The sequence below is a fragment of the Rhodamnia argentea genome, chromosome 2 (assembly GCF_020921035.1).
Source record: "Rhodamnia argentea isolate NSW1041297 chromosome 2, ASM2092103v1, whole genome shotgun sequence".
Taxonomy (NCBI): domain Eukaryota; kingdom Viridiplantae; phylum Streptophyta; class Magnoliopsida; order Myrtales; family Myrtaceae; genus Rhodamnia; species Rhodamnia argentea.
This window is the reverse complement of record NC_063151.1, coordinates 33,780,442-33,799,708: the sequence shown is the minus strand read 5'-3', so window position 1 is coordinate 33,799,708 and position 19,267 is coordinate 33,780,442. Positions and strand designations below refer to the sequence as shown.

The window sequence follows — 19,267 nt, the reverse complement described above, 5'->3', positions numbered from 1 at the left end:
GAAGATGAGAGGGCAAGAACTTCTTTGCTCTTAAATTGTTAAACAAAACGAAATCTCTTTTCGGAAAAGGAGACAGAGAGAGAGAAAGTGTCTGAGTGATGTGTAAAAGTGGAGAGAGAGAGAGAGAGAGAGAGAGAGAGAGAGAGAGAGAGAGAGAGATGAACATCTATTCTTGTGTTTGAGACAGTGTGTGTTGGAGAATCATGGGGTGTGGTATATAAGACAGGAACCTGGCGAAGATGAAGGTCAGTTTTGTTTCCCGAGTCCAGAAACAAAGGAAACAACAAAATCATGCAGCAACCAGAAGCTAGTTCAAACTAGTGGAAGGTTGTTTGCACTCCCAGTACTTTCGTTAAAGCCACCCCCAAGAAAAGCCAGAAAAAACACACCGCAGAAATTACAGCGATCGTCCTCGTCGAGACGAGCTTGTTGATATCTGAATCGAAAGAGGTTTTTCGGACGTAGATCCCTCTCTCTCTTGGCGAACATGGCTCGCGGGAAGGTTCAGATGAAGCGGATTGAGAACCCGGTGCACCGGCAGGTCACCTTCTGCAAGCGCCGCGCGGGGCTCCTCAAGAAGGCCAAGGAGCTTTCTGTTCTCTGTGACGCTGACATCGGCCTCTTCATCTTCTCCCCCCATGGCAAGCTTTATGAGCTCGCCACCAAAGGGTACGTCTCTCTCTCTCTCTCTCTCTCTCTCTCTCTCTCTCTCTCTCTCTCCGCCGATCAAAGTTACCTCTATGCATAAGCGAGTCTTGCTCGTGAATGCTAACAGAAGAAGCTCATGGCGCGTCGAAAGGGATGCCGTGCCGGTAGGAACCGCTCGAAATGACCGTTCGAACCTTTAACCTGTGCTTTCATACCGTGTCATAGGACTATATGTGTCCCAAGTTTTAAGTTTGTGGATGCGCATGCTTCCTCTAGCTCCGCTCAACTTATTTAGGTTTCGTTGCAGAACCATGAAAGGGCTGATCGAGAGGTACATGAAGACCACCCAAGGCCAAGCTGCTCAGGCTGAGGAAGCCACTCCGAGCCAACCATTGGTACGAATGCTTTCCTCTGGCACTTTCTTTTGCGATTTAGAAAGATCAACATCTGTCCAGATGAGCTGCTAAAATTGATCCTATAGAATGGTGTGGTATAGGGTCCAATTGTTTAGGCTCCCAACCAATCACGATCTGCCACGTCACTCTAATAGAACGGTTTTTCTTTTTGGGTAAGAACTCTAATAAATCGATCTGGTAGACACGTCTTGATATGCTTGGCATTATTTTTCTTATTTCCCCCAAAAACATCCCGACCCCCCCCCTAAAAAAAAAGGCTTCATTTCGTTCACGAGACGACACTTCGACATGTGTTCGATTTTGCTCAAAAAGTACATATAACTGTACGAGCTTTATTCACCACTAGAATGAGATTTATTATAATGCTTTTCTAGAGGCTCGACGGGTCATTTTTTATGTCATTAATCTCCCTCTACCGCCCCGCCCGACGTGACTATAGAGCGAGTATTGCGTGTGGGAACAACCTGTCATTATCTTTTTGGAAATGGGGTGCACAAGGAATATTGTCTAATTCTCCACCAAAAAAAGAAAATTCAAAATCTAGCGACGAAAGATGCCTCTTCCAATTTATCTTGTGGCAGCTAGAATATCACTATTGACATATTGCATGCTAAGCAAGGGTTATCAAAAGCCATCCACGTATATAATTGTTCTAAACATTCACGAAATTATCAGCTTCTTAGAAAACTAGACATTAGGGTTTCCAATGACGTCTCCTCTTTCATTGATGGCTGTCTAATTTGACATGCTAGTGATGGCTGCTTATTGCCTTTTGTTCTCCCTTGTATTGAATTTCAGGACGCCAAAGAAGAGATTAACATATTGAAGCAAGAGATCGAAGTACTTCGAAAGGGTCCCGGGTAATTGCATCATCATTGTTTTCTACGAGTGGTTTTTCCCGTGTGCAATTCAAGATTTGAAAAACATTTTCCCTAAAATGACCTCTTGTATTGCTCACAAAAATGAATAAATAAATAAATAAATAATATTTTCACTGCCACGAAATTGTTTAGATATAATTTGTTATCGGCAATGAAAACATTTTCAAATCGATTAATTATTTCAAGCAATAAAAACAATCATTCTTAAGAAAACGTTTTTCGAATCGTTCATTTTCCGCAGGACAAAAGGATTTTAAGATTAAACCGTAGGGAGAGAACTACTGATCTCCACTAGAACTTAGAATGATAATCATTCATCTAATTCATTTCTATCTCTATCATAGTAATCTTTGCATCTTCAAGAAATCTCTTGGTGAGAGAAATTGACTATTTCCCCAAGAATGAAAACTAGCTCATATCACGAATGTGTTGATTCTATATGATCGATTTCTTTCACTTCATTTAACCAGCAGAATTAAAGATTAATATGAATGTTTAATATAAGGTCGACTATGCTCTTAAAGTCTGATATAATCCACCGTCACTTTCAAAATCTCTTGTAGGCGAAAATATTGTACAGGCTTAGTTTATGGGTATTGTGGTAGACAGAGTCAATCACATTGTAGAAACCTTGAAACTGCAATCGAAGCAAGGATGTGTACATGTTTTTTCAACCAGAACTGTTAGAGTATCCCGATCTCAAGAAAACCACATATCTATACTTCTTTCTCGTAAGAAAGAAAGATAAATAGGTCTTCCATCGATTGCTAGAATACACTGGTACTAGATACCCAACCTCTTCAACACATTCGATTTTTCTAGCGCCGTCTAACATGCGTATTAACTTATGAACAAAAGAAACACGTGGGAATGTGCATTCAAACCTTTGTGGGAGTGTGCATCCATACCTAACTAATCAAACCGAATTCGGTGCGGCGAGAAAATAGAGTTCATCCGATGTTACTGAATTGGTACATGTGTGTATTCATATAGGTACATGTTTGGAGGAGGAGCTGGTAACATGACACTGGACGAGTTAGATGTTCTTGAGAAACAACTCGAGATTTGGATTTACCACACTCGCTCAACAAAGGTACACATAATAGTCTTCCCTCGATCTCGTCATGCATGATGCGGCGTCGTTTAGAACTTCACACCAGACTGATTCGATTTTCTCATCGTTTCTTCACTCTAAAAAAAAAAAAAACAGATGGATATCATGTTTCAAGAGATCCAGCTGTTGAGGAACAAGGTTAGCTTTCTAAAATATCCATAGAATATTGTTCTTTTTATTGCTGAGGAAATGATGACTCAATGTGAAATTTGTTTTTGAAGGAAGGGGTACTGAAAGCTGCAAATCAGTATCTTCAGGAAAAGGTATTAAAAGAAGAAGAAGAGAGATTAGGTTGCAAGACCTAATAAATCTAGGGTATTTCATGAATTTTTCGACCCACTAATCATACTAATTTATTTATTAATTTTGCAGGTAGAGGAGAACACTGCGATTACTAACGTTGTGCCAATGACCACTAACTATACTTACCCACTAACTATACAGAACGAATTATTTCAAGATCTCCTATTGGTTTAGCCCTCCTCTAGGTGGAGTGGCACTAGGGTACTTTAGCAGTAAAAGGAAGGGTTTGACCGTTGCCTTGCCCCAAGTGTTGTTAGGCAAATAAGTATGTTCAAGTGCTGTTGTGAGTCCTTGAATTGGCTACTCTTTTTTTGTGGGTTCTTGTCACCTGGCTTGTATGGGACAATTTGTGTTGTACTATTGTTAATGGGTTTGTGCTCTTTGGTACTTTTGAATCTTTCGCTGGATTATTGGTTCTCCACGTCATCGCAAGAGGGGATCGAATGCATCCGAATCATGAAACCACGCATGCCATTTGCTTTGAGCAAGGCAGTCGTATCCTCATAAAATATGTAAACACAACCCCTCCCCACCTTCTTGGTCAGGTTTGGTAAAGTCGAGAGTGTAGCTGCCTTAGCTAGTTGAATCGATGATGTAGTTGAAGTTGTTGTCATACATTACTTGACAATGAGTCCTATATGTTCTTTATATTCATGCGGTCTCCCTTCATCTATAACTTTATGCTTTTGGATTGGATCTTCTAATATGGTATCAAAGTTTGTGTTGTTCATTTCGCAAATATGCGTCTACTCTCCATTAGTCAAATTCCACGTACCATTCGTTATCTGGCTGGCACGCATAAACTTAAGCTTTTTGCTTGGTCTTTCTAGGTAATAGTATTTGATTTTCCATTGACCCATCTTACTTGGGTTGGAATTTTGAATTGGTTTCGGACCAACCATATGTTATACCCGTCAAAAAGTAGGAGGGAAGTATAAATGCGAGACCTTCACGGTCCTATTTATGCACAGGTCCAACCCCAGAACGCTCCCGATGAAAAATTCAAAATGCTTCCTCAACACGTGCAATTACTTCAAGGTCGAAGCAATTATTCCTGTCCTCGGGAGTATAAAACTTTCGCTCGGAAAATTGTTTGCATCGAAGGCTATCAAATTTAATTACGTTCGTTGACTCTTTGAGGGGGTCTGAAAACAATGTTCTCGACATTTTCGTCTCGAACTAGGTCCGAAACAAAGAAAAAATTTAGTGTCGTCACGAAATCAGCTTGACATGGCGATCAGGAGATATGGCATTCTATGAATAAACCAATCCTACGATATTACTCTTTTGCAAATTGATATATTCTAAGGAAATGTTGAAGAGTATCCAGAGAGCATTTATCAAGTGTTTTTAGATACAATCGTGGAAATTTTAAAATTCCGTAAGGATAAATATGTAGCTTTCTTGAAAAGTATTAGTCAATTTTCAAGAATTTTCTAAAAATGGTATTTATAGTTATACATTTGGTTTACTTAGCTAGTGATGCAAACGTATTTTGTTAGCAAGATCGTTGTTCTGAATCAAGTACGTTCAATAAGTGTCTTAAAACTCTTGTTAACATATAACTCTTCGTTTATTATAGCTCTGTTTGGTTCAGCATTTGGTCAAAAAACTTTCGTAAAGTGCAAATACATTTAGGCTAAAGGCCTTTTCTAAAATGCAAGTAGTGTTTAGTAAAGTATATTTTAAAAATACATTTGAAAAGTAACTTTGAGGCCTATTTGACTCAGTATTTGGCTAAAAAACTTTGAGAAAATGCAAATACCTTTGGACTAAAGGCCTTTTTCAAAATACAAGTAGTGTTTGATAAAATGTATTTTAAAAACACATTTGAAAAGCAACTTTAACGTAAATGTTGTTTGGTGAAAAATGAAATTTGTAAAGTATTTTTACTTTTTGAAAAAAAAGTGGCGACGGCGGCAAGCGGCGGCGGTCACCGGGCGAAGGAGGGGCCGGCGGTGGCCAGGCAAAGAACAACGGGTGGCAGGGGGCGGCCGAGTGGCAGCAAGCGAAGTTGACAAAATTAAAATAAAAAATTTAGTTGCATTTCGGAAAAGTCCTTTAACCCAAAGTACCTCTAGAGGTACTTTGGGTTAAAGGACTTTTGGAGAACATTTGAGATACAATTGCATCTCTCCAAAGTGAGCCAAAAAGTGAACTAAACATCATTTGCATTTGGCCAAGGGACTTTAGAGCCCTAATATTGAACCAAACGGGGCCGTAAATGTTGTATGGTGAAAAATGAACTTTGTAAAGTATTTTCACTTTTTGGAAGAAAAAAAAAAGCGGCAATCGGCGGCGGTGGGGGGTGGTGGGGAGCGGTGGCCACCTGGCGAGCAACGGCAATGGCGAGGGGCGGCGGCGCCCGTCGATTGTGGGGGGGGCGGCGGCGGAGGCAGGGGGCAAGCTGGCGGTAGCCGGTGGGGGCCGGCGGTGGCCGATGAGCGATGGCGAGTGGGGTTGGGCGGTAGCCAATGGGCGATGACGGGTGGGCGAAGGTGATAAAGTTAAAAAAAAAATTAGTTGCATTTCGCAAAAGTGCATCTCAAATGCTCTTCAAAATCCTTTAGACTTTGGGCTAAATGACTTTTGCATCTCCCCAAAGTGAGTTAAAAAAGTAGCCAAACATCATTTGTATTTGACCAAGAGACTTTAGAGCCCAATGGTCATTTCCAATACTGAACCAAATAGGGCCTATGTCTAGTGATGTGAAAGTTTGATCCAAATAACTCCTTTAACTCACGCGCACAAGTACAATATTAATGCTTTTTTTTTTATCTAGATATAATTTTAAGGGCATGTATCCTGCATTTAATTATCTACATTAACGATCAATTGTTACAGCAATATCACAACCGCAAGAAAGTGCGTAAATATCATTTGGTAAAATATAATTTCTTCCAAATTTTACACCATTGAAAATGTAAAAATTAGAAGGTCATCACTACAAAACTAATTCATGATACAAATAAACTTTAAATGATTCAATTATCATGGAATCATACATGAAAATTCATGTAACATTATCCTAAGTTGACTCATTTGAAGCTTAGAGTAGACATGGCCACGGGTCGGTTTGGGCCAGGAACCGGCCCATGGAATAACCGAAACCGGCCGCTTGATCGGGACCGCCGGTTTCAAACCGGAACTGGCCCGGCCCCTCACGGGCCGGTTACGCTTTAAAAAAATTCAGACCTGGCCTAGAACCGACGATTCCGAACCACAAAAAAAAAAAAAAAAACAAAAGGGGAAACGGCTCTTTTCCCCTCAACGGCCCAAAATTAGGCCGAACCGGAACCGAGACCGCCCCTTCAAGGGCTGGTTCCAATTTAAGCATGGCCACGAACCGGAACCGTCGGTTCATAAACTGGAACCGGCGATTCACGACCCGTGTCCATGTCTAGCTTAGAGTGAAACTTTCAACACCTTGCAGTTTACGAGGTTGACAATTTCGAGGCATAGGCATATCCGACGAAAAATCTCGACAAGGGTTTAAATGTTTGTGGACTCAATATGTTAAAAGCAGACACGCCTTGTCGAATTAACAAATCAAAAGATGAAGGATCCACATTCGGTTGTTCATAATGTAATTAATTTTGCAACTTCTCCTGCAAATTACTTTAATTCTTTTTTTGGTCCCACGCTATGTGTCGCCTAGCAGGCAAAATCCTACCATAGAGGCATAGAGTATGTTGTGTTGGCAATAATTATTAGTCTTCACGATTGATTTCTGGAAGCTGCGTACACGCCTCTGCTACAAATCCTCGCCAATTCAAATTCATTGATTAAAAAAAAAAAAAAGATGACAGAATAATAGTTTAATCTCTGAATTTCTCTCATGCACTTCGAGCACCTCATAAAAGCTTTTTAATCAATCTTAACTTGGATAATCTCCATTTGGGATTTTATCGCAATTTTTCGAGTTGCTAATCAATATATCCAGTTGGACTTATCTTCACTCGAAAGCTTAATTCAATAAGTTATGAACCAACTACGATATATTCACCGTTCAACACCATACCAATTCTCCGATGTGGGACTTCTTTAAAATAACTCATACGTGCATCCTAATAGTACTAAACTCGAACCATTTGCATGTTTATTCAGAGTATTCGATATTTATTGAAATAATGATTTATTAGCATGAGAGAAAGTGTGAGATTTTGAACTTAGCTCTGAAGCCATTTGAGATTTTGCGGGACTATAGCCAACTGTTCTAAAATGTTAAATTTTTAAATGAAGGCGTTGCTTAATATTTAATTATTCTAATAGAAACATAATGAGTAATCGCGCAAGCACTTCAAGCACCTCATTCAAAGTTGATTTGAGTACTTATTAATTCTTGCAAAAAGTGATTTTAGGATGGTTGGATGTGGTTTTTCCCTTTTAATTTTGGTATACATGATTAAGTTCATATTAGAATCAAGTCGACGTTCAAGTATATCAAGCTTGCACGGATCATTTATCAGCTTGAATCTGAAAAATGATCATTAAATAGGTCGATTAGTAATTGTTCTTGCGGAAAAACGTATCCTAAAGATAGAATTACAACCCCGAAAGCATACACTAGACAACTTGATAATTAAACTGGATGTACAGATGCAATGCCCTCATTGTACAGGACGTGAAAAGGGATCATTGTCCAAAAAGTCCTAAACTTACTATACGACAGCCGATTCAGTCATAAACTTTTCAATTGCGTCAATCATATCCTAAATCTTTTTGACGATTTGTCAATTTAGTTCTAAACCTTACAAACTATATTAATTTAGTCTAAATCCTTTTGGATAATTGATCGGAAAGATTACCTTGGGGAATCGCCAAAAGGTTTAAAACTAAATTTTCACAAACTAAATGGTTTAGGACTAACTAGACCGCCGCACAATAACTTTAAGATTTCTTGGATAATTTCCCCCGACGTGAAAATATCTTCCATGCACGGGGCTCATAAAACTTAAGCGAGCACATGTAAGATCAAATTGACTCGTATCAAGATCCATCTAATCCAAAAGCTTACACGTATATTTGGACTTGCATAACTCGAGTACACGGACATGTTACTAGTTTCGCTTACCATTTTAAAGCTCGAGTCGGAGTCGGAGTCGAAGTCGAAGCCCCTATTTTTACAGGATCTCGAAACCGGGTTTCGATAACTCAGAGCTCAAAAGAGAGAGTATCCTTTGAAGACTAGGAAGTAGGAATGATCAGATCCAGAGGTAACTAGTGCTAATAAGACTCAGTAATTCGTGGAAAACTACTCTAGGAGCCCTGAACCATATTGCACGAACCGAACATCACTCAATGCACACATGGATATGGATAGCCACTGTAACCCTCCATTGTCTTCTTCTCTTTTCAGCTTTGAATTCTCAACACCAGAGAGAGAGAGAGAGAGAGAGAGTGGCTAAAGCAGTGGGGAGGTAAGGTAATTACTGTGGCGGGGAGGGAACAGATGAACGCATTTATGTCTATCTAACCACCGCCTTCACTCACCCTTTCGTTTTTAACCCCTCCTTCCTCCCTCTTCCATCTCTACTTCACTGCAACATCATTCTCTCTCACACTCACCCCCACACAGGCGCGCGCACAGACAGACGCCGCTCATTCAATGATGGCGACCGCTGCGAGATCTGCATGGTCGTGGAGGGTGCTGTTCGTCACGGTGGCGACGGCGGCGGTGGCGGTCAGTTTAGCGGCGGGCCAGAGGGTGAGGAGGCCGGAGCTGGTGCCGGCCATGTTCGTGTTCGGGGACTCCCTCATCGACAACGGCAACAACAACAACCTCCCGTCCTTCGCCAAGGCCAACTACTTCCCCTACGGCATCGACTTCAACGGCGGCCCCACCGGCCGCTTCTCCAACGGCTACACCATGGTCGACGAGATAGGTCCCTCGCCCTCGCCCTCCCCCTTCACTGTTTATATGACGTGACATGCCGACATGTCCTGTTATCGTGGTCTTATGCAAAACGATTGCTAGTTTAGTGCATGCGCCTTCTTTTAGAAAGGGACAGGATGTGGTCAACTTAGTGGAATCCCACCAAATCTATCGACAACGATGGATTAGAGCTACATGGTCCACTGTAACTGGTGGAAGAACAAGAAAAAAATAAAAAGGCAATTAGATGGACCCAATCAATCAATTTGAGAATATTGTGGTAGTAATTGCAATATATGTTTTTCAGGCAGGATGTTACTTAGCTAATATATAACTTGCAAATATTTGTGGGAAGGCATAGGATTAGGTCAGTGTATTCAGTATCAACCTTCATTTTCAGGTGTCGTGTATCTAGTCCAAAATAATGTGGTTTCATATTTTCTTTTGCTACTTGCATGCATGCAGCTGAGCTCCTGGGGCTTCCCCTGATCCCGGCATACTCGGAAGCTTCTGGGCAGCAGCTGCTTCATGGGGTCAACTACGCTTCTGCCGCTGCTGGGATCCTCGACATCACCGGCAGGAACTTTGTGAGCGCTTCTTTGATCGATCTTCATTCGACACCCTAGTTTTTGTTGCAATTTTGCACGAATCGTGTGTGGATTCATCTGCTTTGAGCTGCATTAAGCGCGTTTTTATCTCGTGATTTCTCATTTATTCTCTTCAATTCCTCTCACGCTGAAACAAACTCACTGTATCAACCCCTGTGGTCTGCATGTTTCTAGAACTGGTTCACTGATGATTGTATAAAATCTGGCATACTGTAGTCTCACCATAGATAGTTGTTGCAGATAAGCATGCCATGTAGAAGTTCTTGAAAAGAAGTTGGTCTGTGTGAAATGCACCTACACTGACAGTATTTGCATGCGATGGTTTCCATGTAAATCTTATATGCTTCATCTTAAGGATGTAATTAGTCTATGAAAGTCCGATTCGCACATGAAGAAGCTGGGAAACTTAACAAATTAAAAAGGAATTGAATGTGCTTCCCATCATTGTTGTCAGGTGGGTCGCATACCCTTCAATCAGCAAATAACCAACTTCCAGAGCACGCTCGATCAGATCACGGATAATCTGGGAGCGGATGACGTGGCTCGGGCTCTCTCTCGGTGCTTGTTCTTTGTGGGAATGGGCAGCAATGACTACTTGAACAACTATCTCATGCCCAATTATGACACCAAAAATCAATACAATGGCCAACAGTTTGCAGATCTCTTGGTCCAGCAGTACACTCGCCAGCTCACTGTAAGATTTTCTTCCCTCTAGAATTTAGTCAGTCATCAGCGTCGCAAAATTCAAGATAAGTTGCTTCAATTAAACCTGTTCAACTAATTACGTTGTATTGGAGCCTAGTCTTTTTTTTTAGCAAATTCCAAGACCCCTTGCTAGCAAAAAGACGGAGGAAAAACAATATGCTGGACAGTCCTAAATTTGCACCACAGTAATACTTTAGCAGCATCAAACTTTATAAGGTTTGTACCAAAATCTCGTTTCTGAATACGCCGCATAACCGCAGACTCTGTACAACCTTGGAGCCAGAAAGTTTGTGATTGCTGGCCTTGGACAGATGGGGTGCATTCCTAGCATATTGGCGCAAAATGCAGCTGGAATCTGTTCAGAAGAAGTGAACAGACTTGTTCAACCCTTCAATGCCAATGCAAAGATGATGATCAACAACCTCAACTCCAACTTGCCCGGCGCCAGATTCATCTACATCGATGTCGCTCACATGTTCCAAGATATCCTCACTAATGGCAGATCTTATGGTACGGGTGCTAAATCTTCTGCTATGTACTAAGTTTTGCATATCTGGCAGTATAAGTCACTTTGGAATATGACTCGGTGAGATTTCCTCATTGTAGATTCTTATTCCTAACTTTTTCTGTAGGATTTAGCGTTGTGAATCGTGGGTGCTGCGGCATCGGGAGGAACAGTGGACAGATCACATGTCTTCCATTCCAAACGCCATGTATGAACCGAGAGCAGTATGTGTTTTGGGATGCTTTTCACCCAACCGAAGCAGTGAATGTGATTATGGGGAGGAAGGCTTTTAATGGCGATCGTAGCGTCGTCTATCCTATTAACATCGAACAGCTTGCCAATCTCTGAAATTGACCTCAGAGAAAAAAGAAACAGATGCCACTTTCTTTTCTTCATGTTTTCTGTTTAGATTTTAGCTGCAGATTTGAAGTTTCGGAGTGCGTGTGAAGAGAATAGTTGTGGGGGGTGACTAGGTTTTGACAGTGCTTGTGACTGAATCCATTGTGGTTGGAGAATGTTGGATTTAACTCGAACTTTTAATCATGTTCTAGGCTCTCTCTTTCCATGATTCACATACTTGGTTTCTATAACCAGTGTCTTAAGATACTTGTTGAAGTATTAGATGCGAATTACCGAGACAAAAGATCCAAATTTAATAAGCTTGAATTGATTCTTTGAAGAACTTGCAAAATGAAGTAAGGTGAACCAAAATAGAAGCAAAAGATCAGGTTCAACTTTCTGAAGTTTGGTTTTCAGATTAACAATATCTTCTCTGCCAACTTAGAATTTAATGATGCTTGATAACTAGTGCGATAGCTTCTAGCCAATGTTCCATACAAGCTTCACTTTTGCCGGTAAAAGAGGTAAGGTAAGTTCTCTGAAGAAAGTACAGAATCCCATTCCTGGATAGTGATAAGCTCAATTTGTTGGTCCAGTGCATTAACTTTGATAGACTTGGTTCATGTGAAGACAGTGCTGTCTTTTCTTGGCAAACATGGCATGCGAATACCCACATGGAAAATCACAAGTAAAGAAAACATAAAAGTCCTGACTGCTGTGCTGGTTTAATTAGTTTCATAAACAGGGAACAAGTGAAAGGTACATTTAGTCAAACATTAAGATGGAATAAATCTCAATCTCAAGAGGCCATTAGATAATGCCGAAAACTGTTCTTATTATTGAAACTGAGAATGTAAAAGTAACTGCATCGAAGCTCAAGCCCAATGCCAAGTGGATGCCCGAGATGAGACGAGACTCGATTCGATCATTTTCACAACTGAGCCAACTGTTGGATGTTGATTGGATAAGTGAAGGATTGGGTTCTGGAGCTGAATGATGTCTTGGCCAGCATAATGTTGGCCGCTTCAGTGGGATGGAATGCATCCCAGAACAAGTATTTGATCCGGTTTGTGCAAGGTTGCTGAAGCGGAAGACAAGTTATCTGCCCGTTGTTCCTCCCCACTCCGCAGCACCCTTTGTCAATCACCTCAAATCCTGCATCAACATCACGATTGACTCGCACTATCAGATTATGCAACAGAAATGTGCAAAGGATAATTCCCATAAATGCCTGGAATGCAAGAAAGTTACCGTAGTTTGCTCCGTTTAGGTACAGATCCTTCGAGCTCTCGTAAGAATCCAAGTACACGAATTTAGCTCCGGGTAGCTGACCCTTGTTGAATGCATCGACCATCTTGCGGAGCCCCGAGTTGAAAAGGACTATGGCATTGTTGATGTTCTCATTGCATCGACTGTTGTTGCCATTGTATCTGGCAAGCTCATAAGGTATACAACCGATCTGGCCAACTGCAGTAACAATCACCTTCCGTGCTCCCAAGCTATAGACTTGCTGAAACAATGTGAAACAGGTGAACTATACTCTCCATTTTAGCCCATCATTAAGCAAATTTTCCCCTTTGGCCAAATCATTAAGCAAATTAAACTTCATTAAGGGACATTTCATCCTATAGCATGCCGAAGGATTATCAACATAACTTTGAAGTGAACATGGATTATAAGAGAGAGGGAGGAATTGAAGTAGGGCCTATTGTTTTATATACTTAGATTCTTCTCAACATTCTCGTAATGGTTTTTAAGTTACTTGATCCCCATTTAAGATTCAACATAACATGACAATTTACAGCTGAAAGAAGTCAGCTTCGCATTATCAAGCCTGTTTTTTACAATTCAGATGAACACATTTCAGAAGCGAGAACTCGTCGACTTACCGTCAACTGGCGTGAGTAGTCCCTAAGCAGAACAGCTGCATAGGCTTTGGCAGTGTATTCTGAACTCGTAGTGTAGAAATCCGGCATGAAATAGTTGTTCAAGTAATCGTTACTCCCCATCCCAGAATAGAAAATGCATTTGCTTAGGTAGCTGTCGAGTGCATTGGTGTCTCCTCTGAAGTACCTCCTCATCTGGGTCACTGTATCGCCAAAGTTTGCGACCTGTTGGTTCATTGCAGTGTGATCGCCCTGCGAGCAAAACCATTTCATTAGTCAAATATGCAATCCCGCCATCTTGTGGTCTGTCGAACATAGCATTAACTTATGACATGCTCAAAAAATTAAGTTGTTCTTTGGGGTGCCTGAATTTCTGTCTGATGAAAATGACAAGAAAGAATGCTCAGCTGTATGCGAGGTTTCCATGTCGACATTGAAACAATGGAGGGAAATTTGCTGCGAGGCTTGTTTTATCAGAGGACACACGTATCTACTGAAAAACAGAACATCAGTACCAAATTATTCCCGGTTTCATCCCGTATACCGGCTGCTCCGGAAGCAAAGTTCACTCCCCTCAACACAGCAGTTCCCCTTGTTCTTGCATAAGGCGGTATGTAAGTTGGAAATCCAAGCAACTGTGCTGCAAGATGCCAACCAAAAACACTTAGTCGGTCAAGTCAACCACAATGCCCAACAAATCATCAAAGTTTCTACAGACATTTTCCTGATTCATCATCTTGGGACTGATACAAAGCTTTTCTTCCGAGAACAATGAAAGTTCAACTTCTTTATCTTCAGCGGAAGGAAATGAAAACATAATGAGAGAGTACCTAAAGCATCCACGTAAGTCCTCCCATTGGTGAAACGGCCCGTCGAACCAAGCGGGAAGTCGATGCCATAAGGCCTGTAGTTTGCTCTCGCAAGGGTGAGCATCCGGTTGTTGTTCCCATTGTCGACGAGGGAATCGCCAAATATGAAGAAACAGGGCACTTGCGGTCCCTGTGGCTGTGAGCAAGCTCTCACAGCCAAACAGGAAACCAAGAACAATGCGACACTCATGTCTCCCCAATGCTTCATGCTTGGATTCATTTTCATTCAATCGGAGTACTAGTGTTTCGAGGAATCCAGATGGGCAAGCATTTATAAAGCTCTGTTTTCACTCAATCTAGAGTTTCTCGGCTTCGTTTCGCCATGTCTGGTCATCTGCTGGGAGCTTTTATTGGTTTCATGGGGAATAAAGGACGGAGGACTGTGATCCGATCACTCCAGATTGGTATGCTTTTCGGCTGCGGATCATGGGTGGCACGAAACTGGCGGTGATACAAGGTACCATCTCGTGATTATGAAAGCTGGAACACCCCATTTGAGGCATAAAGATTTGCTCAACTTGCTGGAAGACAGTTGAAACGTTTATGAAGCAGAATCGCTTTTGCAGTGTCTCTGCTTTTTATGCGTCGCAGGCGACTTCAGGACAGGAAATTTGCATCGCCATTAGGCAAATTGCAAAGCAACATTAAGTGTGCCTTCAAATCAGCAAGCACTAAGCAGTAGTAAGTAATCACTGATCAGTGATATCTAACCAGAGCCAGTCAACGAAGCATCAAAAGGAGCACCAAGCATTTACTACTAGAGCAAGATTTACACAGTGGCACAAAATCTGGCTTCTTCTCAGAACTTACACAAGAATGAACTCTCTTAATTCAAACTCACTCGAAGTGAGTGACTTTGTTGCAATGCACGCCTCGAAATGTTCTTCATCATACCATGCTTCAATGGCCTCAAAAATGGAAATTCATTTGTCAGTATCGGATTTAGATGGAAGAATATCCAGCGACAAATCATGTTAAACCAAGGAAACTCGCGGCGTAATACTCTTATTGGAGCAAGTCTTGCATGCATTGAGTGAATACAAGCCTTGTTTATGCTCACTAATGAATCACGTGGGTCTCACGTGAGGCTCTACATCATTCAATGATTGAGATGAAATGGGCTCACATGCTCCGAATATATATAAGTTTTTTCTATTTACTGGGTAGTCCGGTCTTTAGGCCAAGATAAAGTCGTAGTTCCAATACCAACCATATGATAATTCCTAATCTTTTTCCTTTTTTCTTTTCCCTTTTTTTTACCATGAGAAAAAATTTCCAAAAAGTTTCTCTCCCTTAAGGGCTTGTCGGCTTATTCTTCCGCTCATTGCTCGAGCAGCCTTTCCTTTCAATTATTGACAAAACGGATCGGGCAAGCAGACCACGGGCCTCACTAATTCAATAAAGCCTTGCCCGTTTCAGCCCAAATGTTAGTTTGACTTTTGATATGGGACATTTTCTGCGTAATTTAGAAACTAAATTGAATAAGTATCAAAAATTCAAAAATCATATTAAATAAATTAAAATTTTAAAAATGATATTATACGATAATATATGTTTAGGGATTAATATCAACATTTTCATACAATCAAGAGATTAAATTAAATAAGTACCAAAAGTCCAGAATCATATTAAATAAATTAAAAATTCAGAAACCATAAAAGTTTAGGAATCGCATTAAATAAATTTAAAATTCAATGGTCACGTTACGCTAAAGTTTGGAAAATATTTGCTGTTATTTATTGCTATTGAAATCGGTAGAATGGCCTCTTTCTTGTTTCCCGGCACTATCGAAATGGCAAGTTCGTCAGAACATATAGTGGTGACGAAATCGTCGTGAAGAGGGAGGGGAGACACGACAAGAGGTCCGTCCTCCAGCTAAGCTTTGCCATGAGCCTGAGCTTTCTAAGAGGGAATCGCGTCCATTTTGGTTTTGGACCACCCCTGCTCAAGGAAACCATCAATCAAGAACAAGGAGGAAGAAGAAGAAGAAGAAGAAGAAGAAGGATTATGTGATGGAAGCGAGAGTGAATGGTTGCCCGAGTGTGGAACTACTTGTTTCTCTCCCTTCTTCTTCATCCCTTCGAACCCCATCATCTCACTCTCCAAGGTTCTTTCTTTCCCATTCCATACTCTGTTTCTTCCTCTGTGTTACGTTCATGAAAAACAATAACATCGCTGTCTTGTTCGTCCCTGTTCTGTCCATTTCCCTTTTGCAGGTTCTGTCTGAAATCCTGGGCTAGCTATCAGAAATCCTTTAGGAAGCATTTTAGAGGTCTTGCTGGGGTACCCATCTCTCGCTCTCTCTCCCCTTGAATCGATGATGCTTGTTCTTGCTTTATCCGATAAGGACTACTGGTCCAGTAGTGCGGTTGTTCTGGGGAGCAAGATTAAGTGTCAAGCTGATGGCAAAGCAACTCTTGATCCATTTCTCTTCTGTCTTCTTTCTCGAGAACCCGAATGAAGATGTTCATTAGTTCCCAATTAGAGATTCGACTGGACAATTTTCGTCTTTGTGGCAGACGTGGAGCTTTCACGTGAGGAAGATACTAAAGTGTCAAGATTTCACTGAGGACTTCTCGGTTCATGTGGTCGAAGAGTAAGTCGGAATTTTCAACAGCATGCTCAAACATTAGTCTTGTAAATCATTGGGTTTTATTTTGTCATAGATTCCGTGGGTTGATTCTTCAAATCACGCAGTTACTTGTCAATAACGTATGCTATCGCGTTTTACAAAATATCCTGCTGTTTAGCCAGTGCAACCAAATGGTATTTTAGCATTGTTACAGAGCATAATGTTCCTAGAGTTTTCAAGCTAAATAGGAAATTGAACCAAAAGCATTGAAATGCTCAGTTCCTACTTGCTGAAAGTGTCGCCTGTAGTGACTGCCAATCATTGTTAGATTTTCAGGATCTTCAGTTAATTGTTTTGTGGCTAGACATAGATCTCGTCCTTTGTAGAGTTTTGTGATATATGTACACATCATATCAGCTCGCTAATCATGGTACCATGGTCACAGGGGTGAAACATTGTCTTCGATATCAAAGCAGTATGGGATACCTATCCACACAATTGCGACGTTCAACAAAAATATTGCAGACCTTGAACTAGTTTATGAAGGGCAGGTCTTAAAGATTCCTCTATCCAAGAGATGCGCTGAAAAGGTGAGATAAACCTATAAACTTGACCGTACTAGAGGATAATCTGCCACCTTTTATTTCCATGCAAGATCATTACTGAAGGTTCTATATTTTTGTGCCATATGTGTGTTCCTGCTTACTTCTGTCTGTGTATAGTTATCGATAAGTCAAGTTTGGTTTTGGGTTTTTCTCAGTCATAAATATGGAGCTGCATCTTTCCACTATTTCATGCTGTGAAGTGATCAGGGTATCAAATCTTGAAACTATTCTCTAAAATCCAATCCAACTAGAAGAATGAGTTGTGCGAGTGCTCAATTAGCGAACTTGTCCTTATGTTGTGGACCTTAGTTTTGTAGTAAAGTGCCACTTTGGGCCTGTGATATTTTTTGTAATTTATTTTTCTACAAGAACATACTGGAAAATCTGTCAACATAACTCACTGTTTCTGTTGCAATCACAAGTTTACTTGTTCTGTTCATTTTATCATGGTATTCAAACCAAGGCCAGCACTATTTGATTTATATTCCACTTATATTTGGACCAATCTTTTGCTCCTCAGTACTTATTCACGCCTTTCAATGTCAGACAGAGAAGAAGAAATTACTCGAGTTTGATATACCGCAAAAGCGCTGGAACCCATCGAAGATGCTGGATGCCTTATCACAGCAAAGGAATTTCACTGTGTTGATCTCCCATCCATTACCATATGTAAGTTCAGATTCTTTAGAATCAGTACTTTTGAAGCTCATGCTATTGTAGTTTCAGAGATTGAGGGCACTTTTTTATCTTGCATATTATTGAATGCTATTGATGTCATTTAATTATCAGGCTAAAACCACCGGTTATTTTCTAGTTCTGGTCCCTCTTATAGCGTTTTGCATCAGATGCATAAATAGTGTCCTCTGCACTAGAGTTGCTGGTTATTTGAGACGGGAAGATATCATAGAGCCAAAGCAACACCATGAGGTCCCTAAAAGTAAGAGATGGAAATCTGCCCTACTTGATGCCAAAGAGCCAGACGTTTCAGATCCTGCGTCTAAATCAGACATTGGCGTAAGTTCTTAATTAACACACATTGTCTGTTCTAGTAATTTTGGTTGATCTTGTTCGTTAGCTTGTAATTTTGGTTTCCTGTAGAGCTGCTAAATTCTGCGTCCACCAGGGTTGTTAAAGCGGTTTTTTGAACTAAGATAATTGTGAGGTGAAGTCAAACCATAAAATGACATTTTGAAATAGTAAGTCTTACAAACTATCAAGAGGCTAGATATATATCATTATATCATTGTCAATGACTCCTGAGAATCGTAGTCTTGCGCCGTATTCCTATTTCTTTGCTTAACAAAAGTATGCGAACTTTGTAACGATGGATCTGCTGATGATCTGTGATGGCAAGATACGAAATATGGAGCCTCCTCCTCCTGCTTACTGGGCCATCTGGCTTTCGTCCTCATCTTTTGCACAAACTGTTGTGCAGTGTCCATCAGAGGATCAAGCTCAGAGTTCTTCTGAGGATGCTTTCCTGGCGTATGGAAAACTTCAGGAAGATTATGAGAAGTTCCTGTCAGAGTGTGGGATAAGTAATTCAGGGTACTGGCGAGGAGGTTCGGATGAATGAAGCTCTGGAATACGATAGGACTTGACAATGGTTAATGATTATACATGTGTGGATGTGTGGCGTGCGATTTCCGTTGTACAGAATACTACGTTAACGTATTCATGTTTCATATCTGGATGTTCATGCACTTGTAATCTTTCCATATCATTTACCTCTGACCTGGTTGCAGACACAATTTGATATGACTAGCATTTGTTGCGCCGTCTTCTTTTTCTCTTAAAAGTATGCAAGAATTTTTGGCTGGAAAATTGAACAAGCTTTGCCAGAGTACTTGATCCTTATCAAGATTTCAGAACAGAAAAGGAAAATGACATATGAAAGTTGTCTGGGAGCCATTGGAGAAGTAAAAACTATCTTTATCTGCA

The 19,267-nt window shown here is 40.8% G+C and overlaps 4 protein-coding genes across 4 annotated transcripts; 3 read left to right on the top strand and 1 right to left on the bottom strand.

Moving 5' to 3' along the window:
* Positions 1–227: 227 nt before the first annotated feature.
* Positions 228–3,749, top strand: LOC115737602 (agamous-like MADS-box protein AGL12). Its single transcript, XM_030669802.2, has 7 exons — positions 228–669; positions 956–1,043; positions 1,863–1,924; positions 2,939–3,038; positions 3,156–3,197; positions 3,281–3,322; positions 3,432–3,749. The coding sequence occupies exons 1-7, from the start codon at positions 488–490 to the stop codon at positions 3,534–3,536; spliced, it is 621 nt and encodes a 206-aa protein (XP_030525662.1). The 5' UTR covers positions 228–487; the 3' UTR covers positions 3,537–3,749.
* Positions 3,750–8,881: 5,132 nt separating this feature from the next.
* On the top strand, positions 8,882–11,605 carry LOC115737595 (GDSL esterase/lipase At1g71691-like). Its single transcript, XM_030669789.1, has 5 exons — positions 8,882–9,247; positions 9,703–9,824; positions 10,300–10,539; positions 10,811–11,060; positions 11,183–11,605. The coding sequence occupies exons 1-5, from the start codon at positions 8,971–8,973 to the stop codon at positions 11,401–11,403; spliced, it is 1,110 nt and encodes a 369-aa protein (XP_030525649.1). The 5' UTR covers positions 8,882–8,970; the 3' UTR covers positions 11,404–11,605.
* Positions 11,606–12,103: 498 nt separating this feature from the next.
* LOC115737587 (GDSL esterase/lipase At1g33811) lies at positions 12,104–14,455 on the bottom strand. The gene is made up of 6 exons (XM_048274903.1): positions 14,111–14,455; positions 13,796–13,920; positions 13,284–13,532; positions 12,646–12,904; positions 12,315–12,549; positions 12,104–12,282 (listed from the first exon to the last, which is right to left on the bottom strand). The coding sequence occupies exons 1-5, from the start codon at positions 14,373–14,375 to the stop codon at positions 12,326–12,328; spliced, it is 1,122 nt and encodes a 373-aa protein (XP_048130860.1). The 5' UTR covers positions 14,376–14,455; the 3' UTR covers positions 12,104–12,282; positions 12,315–12,325.
* A 1,464-nt stretch (positions 14,456–15,919) lies between these two features.
* LOC115739429 lies at positions 15,920–19,144 on the top strand. Its single transcript, XM_030672533.2, has 7 exons — positions 15,920–16,256; positions 16,366–16,432; positions 16,669–16,745; positions 17,167–17,311; positions 17,873–17,995; positions 18,116–18,340; positions 18,762–19,144. Exons 1-7 carry the CDS (start codon positions 16,162–16,164, stop codon positions 18,900–18,902), a joined length of 873 nt encoding a protein of 290 aa, XP_030528393.1. The 5' UTR covers positions 15,920–16,161; the 3' UTR covers positions 18,903–19,144.
* The last annotated feature ends 123 nt before the right edge of the window (positions 19,145–19,267 follow it).

Bases quoted from the DNA above. Each gene is read 5' to 3' on its own strand.
- LOC115739429 (XM_030672533.2), top strand. From the start codon at position 16,162: ATGGAAGCGAGAGTGAATGGTTGCCCGAGTGTGGAACTACTTGTTTCT. The intron at 17,996-18,115 runs GTAAGTTCAGAT...TTTAATTATCAG, and splicing joins TCTCCCATCCATTACCATAT to GCTAAAACCACCGGTTATTT. The intron at 18,341-18,761 runs GTAAGTTCTTAA...ACTGTTGTGCAG, and splicing joins CGTCTAAATCAGACATTGGC to TGTCCATCAGAGGATCAAGC.
- LOC115737587 (XM_048274903.1), bottom strand. From the start codon at position 14,375: ATGAAAATGAATCCAAGCATGAAGCATTGGGGAGACATGAGTGTCGCA. The intron at 13,533-13,795 runs GTACTGATGTTC...TTTTGCTCGCAG, and splicing joins ATGAAACCGGGAATAATTTG to GGCGATCACACTGCAATGAA. The intron at 12,905-13,283 runs GTAAGTCGACGA...ACATTGTTTCAG, and splicing joins ACTACTCACGCCAGTTGACG to CAAGTCTATAGCTTGGGAGC.
- LOC115737602 (XM_030669802.2), top strand. From the start codon at position 488: ATGGCTCGCGGGAAGGTTCAGATGAAGCGGATTGAGAACCCGGTGCAC. The intron at 3,198-3,280 runs GTTAGCTTTCTA...TTGTTTTTGAAG, and splicing joins TCCAGCTGTTGAGGAACAAG to GAAGGGGTACTGAAAGCTGC. The intron at 3,323-3,431 runs GTATTAAAAGAA...TTAATTTTGCAG, and splicing joins ATCAGTATCTTCAGGAAAAG to GTAGAGGAGAACACTGCGAT.
- LOC115737595 (XM_030669789.1), top strand. From the start codon at position 8,971: ATGATGGCGACCGCTGCGAGATCTGCATGGTCGTGGAGGGTGCTGTTC. The intron at 9,825-10,299 runs GTGAGCGCTTCT...CATTGTTGTCAG, and splicing joins ACATCACCGGCAGGAACTTT to GTGGGTCGCATACCCTTCAA. The intron at 10,540-10,810 runs GTAAGATTTTCT...GCATAACCGCAG, and splicing joins AGTACACTCGCCAGCTCACT to ACTCTGTACAACCTTGGAGC.